Source organism: Neltuma alba, unplaced genomic scaffold (assembly GCF_004799145.2).
Source record: "Neltuma alba isolate B1F8T4 unplaced genomic scaffold, ASM479914v2 tig00011716_pilon, whole genome shotgun sequence".
Taxonomy (NCBI): Eukaryota; Viridiplantae; Streptophyta; class Magnoliopsida; order Fabales; family Fabaceae; genus Neltuma; species Neltuma alba.
The window spans coordinates 48310-53137 of record NW_021636348.1 but is presented as its reverse complement, the minus strand read 5'-3'; the positions used below and the strand labels follow the sequence as shown (position 1 = coordinate 53137).

The following is a 4828-nucleotide window of genomic DNA, read 5'->3' as shown; positions in this document are numbered from 1 at the left end:
AGCAGATAAACATGTTCAAGGTTTTGATATTTCCCCTCTTATTATCGTAGATTAATTTATTCAAAAAATTAAAATATTAAACAGAAAGTAATCTAGTATGCTTTCTGTTGATGTAACTTTAGCTTTCAAGATGTTATTGATAAGAGTAGATTCAAAATTTCAAAAGTACGAAAGTTGCATGAAAGGGTTTGGATTAGTTTTTTAGAAATGATTTTACGGAATTTAAAATATAAGATATTTTTTTGACTTACGTAAAAACACTTTTTTAAGATACTTTAAAGGGATCCCAAACAACAATTTTATCCTACTAACAACAATTTTATTAGTATCAAAACTACTCAAAAACAAGTTCTACAGGTAATTCAACATATTTGGGGCAATTCAGCCAGATCTAACAAGCTTTTTCTGTCAAAATTCCCCCACAAATTAAAGCTAGACCCTAAAAAGAGTTGATCAGGAAATAAGGGGAAAGAACATCCCCTTCTCTTAACTTCATAAAGATAGTTCCAAAAGACCCAGAAACAATGGATATGGAGGACTACATATATATATATATATATATAATCCAGCAGCACTTGTAAAGCTTCTCAAACTCTGCACATGCACAACCATTAACACACCCCAGAGGAACCTTAATACAGATGCCTGTCTAAAGCTTCACTGCTTCACTGCTTTTATTACCAAAGCAGGAAATCATAAACGACAGAGTCTAGCATTTTCTTTTTACGCTTTTTTCTTCCTGTCATTTTAGTGAGAAACTCCAAATTTCATTTGAATCTAGCATTTGAAAATGGGGCAAGCTAGGACTGCCACTTGACAACAAAAGTAAGATCCAAGTTCACAGCATCACCGGCAGAAAAACAGAAAATCGGGGTGATTGACCTGAAGCGCTCTTAACTGATCATGAGCAGCCTGCAAGAGAGCACTAGCTAATTGGCAATCATATCCACCGTTTGGAGTCCACATAGATGCTTTGAACTTGTATGAAGCAAGACCAAACACAGGTAAAGACATTTTGGGGATGCCATCCATCCCACTGGGACATGTCATTATGGGGGCCTGCACACTTTGTGAACCTGAAAAATGTTTGTTCAACCTCATAAATGCAACTGAATGGGGGGGGGAAAAGGAACAATTTGTTTGTCATAGATACTAATAAAGCTGTTCATTCATTAACCTCCAACAATCTACAGCAATCACACAATAATTCACCTCCGTAAATGATTATGATGAACTCAGAAGTGCACGAGATCAAAGAGAGGAACATTGACCCAGACAAAGCACATCTATACGGAAGTTTAGGACAGCGGCATATCTCAAATAATGGAATATCTTGAAAGAAGTCCAATTTTAGAACAACTGACAGTAATATAATGTCTTTTCCACGAAAAATCTAATTTAAAGAATCGCCATAATCGTAAAGAGAAGATGATCTACAGGTGTATGCAATGATACCTTAAAAAATTGAACAGTTGAGTGAAAACAGCAAATGTCAGGTTCTCCAAGGTTTCAACAGAGGACGTGAAGTTCAAACATTAAAGATAGAATAAAGGTATGCAAACATCTGTAGAGAGGATAAGATAGACACCATACGCTAATATCAAGTCAAATTCCTAAGAATTATCTCAACCAAAGGGTGATATCATTCTAGGTTTATTCATAAGATGTTGCATTATTTTACGGGTATTATTTAAACATTGCATTTGATGCATCTGTAAATTAATATATGAAATTTCATCATGCTAAGGATAATTCAACAATCTAATTAAACGCAACATTATACTTCTCAGATTTCATTACAGAGCACAACTTCAGTGCACGAGAAATGAAGTGAGAATTACATCCTACCTTCCACAGGTGTATGAAGAGAATGAAACGTCAAAAAGCAAGCATCAAGATCCTTCAGTGTTGGTCCAGTCGGTATTCTGTAAATAGGATACCTACAAGTAGAATAGGAAATTGAGTTGCTTGTACATCTGTAAACTTCTCAACGAAGCACAATGGTAAAGAAATAGTACCATGCTACAGAAATCCAACTAGAAGATAGTATATCACAACTTCTAAGCCTCGAAAGCTCAGGGAAACGAAAAGCAAGATCTGATATCTTGTCGGCCAAAGGTTCACGGCTATAAGGAGGGTTCCGTTCAAGATACTCAAAAATTAAGTGGCCTTGAGAATTGATAGCCTCACCATCATCACTAGAAAAGCCATCCTGAGGGTTATTTTGGTGGTCTCTCAAGGATAATCTGTCCATCTGATGAGATACCTCATCTGAAGAATGTTGAAGATTTCTCTGGTCCCTCAAGTATTTCAATCCTCTTTCAGGTTCACCATCACTGCTACCGTCACTACTTGAGTCCCTGAAATCAGTGTCACTATCCTCCCCCAGTCGCCTGTTAAAAAGTGAAACATTCACATTGTTGTTCTATACAATAAAAATGAAGAACTTTTAGCTGTGGTGACAATCCCATAGTATCGAATAGTAGGAACCAGTGAACCACATTACTAATAAGAACGTAGAGGGGGAAGAGAGAGACAGAGACAAAGAGAGTCAGAAAAGGAGCTTTAAACATTGGCCAATTTGGTTGATTTCTATGCTATGATCAAAAGCATTTGATACAGCAACAATTTATATTAAAAGGTGTATTAGATTATTCTACAAACATAATCAATGATCAATTTGCTATCAAAATTGGCAACATAATTACAGAGTTTTGCTGGTTCATGTCCATTCACACTGCTTCACACACTCTACTCACATAGAATACCATAATAAAGAATTCAATTTCCATTTTAAAGAGAATAAGTATAAACAAGCTGGTGATACAGCTATGAGGAAGAAATAATAAAATGAAAACAACATAAATATGCATAAAGCGTAGGAAGGGAATGCAATAAAACAGAAGGCAACTAAAGGAAAAATAGAAAATGTTTCTTAAGATATACAATATGCCTGACGATCATGCCATTGGCACTGCCATCATAATATAGAAGGGAACATCATGTATCAGCACTTTGGATGAAAGGGAAAATTTAGAAGAATGACAAACAAATGACAACCAAGCATTCAATGATGCAGTCTAACTTTATATGCAAAGGATAAATAAGTATTCATATGATTTCAACAAGGTTTTCAGTTACCAGATTACCTTGACTTTGCAGATGACTTCACAGAATCCACATAAATTTGAATTCCAGAAAGATAGGGAACATAATACTGAACAACACTATCTTTATCATTGAGTACAAGGGACACTCCTGCACCATACGCACTCCACTCCCTGAAAGATTCCCACAAATCACCAAGAACAAAATACGGTTGAAACTCTCCGTCACATGTCTTGAAACTTTTCATAGCCGTCTGCAGTATCGAGATAACAGTTATAAAAGATGTCAACAAATAAAGTGATGTAGCAATTGACAAATTACCAGAAACTTTGATTCCTCCTAAAATATTTCTCTGGAGTTTATTCCCCATTCCTTTAGTTCATCCAAAACTACATAAAGCCTTTTTTTTTTTTTAATTATTTCACATTGATTCGTATGTTTCAAACAAATGCTTAATTGGAGCATGATAAATCAATGAAAGGCAATTTTATCACTTGTATCAATAACTTTCTAGTGACCAACCAATGAAAGAACAAGACAAACAAATACAACCCACCCAACCTAGAAGATCAAACTGAGTACCAGTAAGAATTGTAACCTTAGATGGATACTGAGCAAACACAGACGGCGTGATCGCCTGCAGGAACCGCTCTAAATTACTCAGTGGCTTCATCACAGGTTCACAAGTGGCTGACTTTTTGGCTTCATCAGATTCTATACGGTTCTCGGGTCGACTAGCAGTCAAGTCGCTGTGAGCTCTGCGTAGCCCATCATTTTCCATAGTAGGCCGACGCGCGTTTGCCGGATTATAAAACCGATCTTCTCCACGGGAGAGGCCAAATTGTAATCCGGCACCCAAAATTTGTATACACAATAAAAAAGTAGCACAGGAATGCAATTCCTAGAAGGACCCAGAAAAAAGAAAGGCAAAAAAAGTACTCTTTTCTGGTATCCGACCACGCCAAAGTATATGTACAGTCAACGATATTACGACAATCTTCTTCGAGATTGAGAAGTTCGCATCAGTGGCTATTAATCAGAGGAATGAAGCAAATGAACAAGAAAATGAGGGTTTTTGATGAAGGGTTTGAAGGTTCTGTGAATCGGCGAGCAGATGAAAACGTGATGAGAAATTGAATTAAATAAATGACCGAACGTGATGGAGGCAGAAAATGGATCTGGTTGGAGATTGCAGGGAAGGCAGGTGGGGTCGACAGAAGGGCAAAAGCGTAAATAGATTAGAAGGCGAAAAGGATTGATGCGCATGGCCCAGAAGATGAAGAAGCAGTTGAGAAAACACAGAAGAATGTGATGGGCAAAGCAGGCTCTGACTAAATGAATGGGCAACGAAGAACAAATTAGAAAACGATTCCTCTAAAAAAGAAAGATTTTTTTTTTTTCAAAGAACGCTTGGTAATGAGCAGTTCATTGATTTTTGTCTTTGTCGAATAGTTCATTCTTAGGCAGGTCAATTTGAAATTTGGACAAAATTTCCAGAGCAACGGTAGCTACACAATTTTGTTTTGTATCATTTAATTGATTATATTTTAATTCAATGTTTAATTTTAGCTTTAATATAAAGTATGCAAAATAATGGGCGGATATTAATAACATTGCAAACTAAAAATGAGAAGCAGGTTGCAAATTTATAATTTTTAAGGTTGCTAATTCAATAAAAAGTAACAAAAAATGACATCAATGATCATATAGGATTGCTATA

The 4828-nt window shown here is 36.1% G+C and overlaps 1 protein-coding gene across 1 annotated transcript; it reads right to left on the bottom strand.

Moving 5' to 3' along the window:
- Positions 1-297: 297 nt before the first annotated feature.
- On the bottom strand, positions 298-3961 carry LOC114717199 (uncharacterized). Its single transcript, XM_028902297.1, has 5 exons — positions 3707-3961; positions 3150-3361; positions 2019-2393; positions 1849-1940; positions 298-1076 (listed from the first exon to the last, which is right to left on the bottom strand). The coding sequence occupies exons 1-5, from the start codon at positions 3887-3889 to the stop codon at positions 847-849; spliced, it is 1092 nt and encodes a 363-aa protein (XP_028758130.1). The 5' UTR covers positions 3890-3961; the 3' UTR covers positions 298-846.
- Between the last annotated feature and the right edge of the window lie 867 nt (positions 3962-4828).

Excerpts from the sequence above, each read along its gene's own strand:
- LOC114717199 (XM_028902297.1), bottom strand. The coding sequence starts at position 3,889 with ATGGAAAATGATGGGCTACGCAGAGCTCACAGCGACTTGACTGCTAGT. Across the intron at positions 3,362-3,706 it reads TTGCTCAGTATCCATCTAAG|ACGGCTATGAAAAGTTTCAA; the intron begins GTTACAATTCTT and ends TCGATACTGCAG. Across the intron at positions 2,394-3,149 it reads AAGTCATCTGCAAAGTCAAG|GCGACTGGGGGAGGATAGTG; the intron begins GTAATCTGGTAA and ends ACTTTTTAACAG.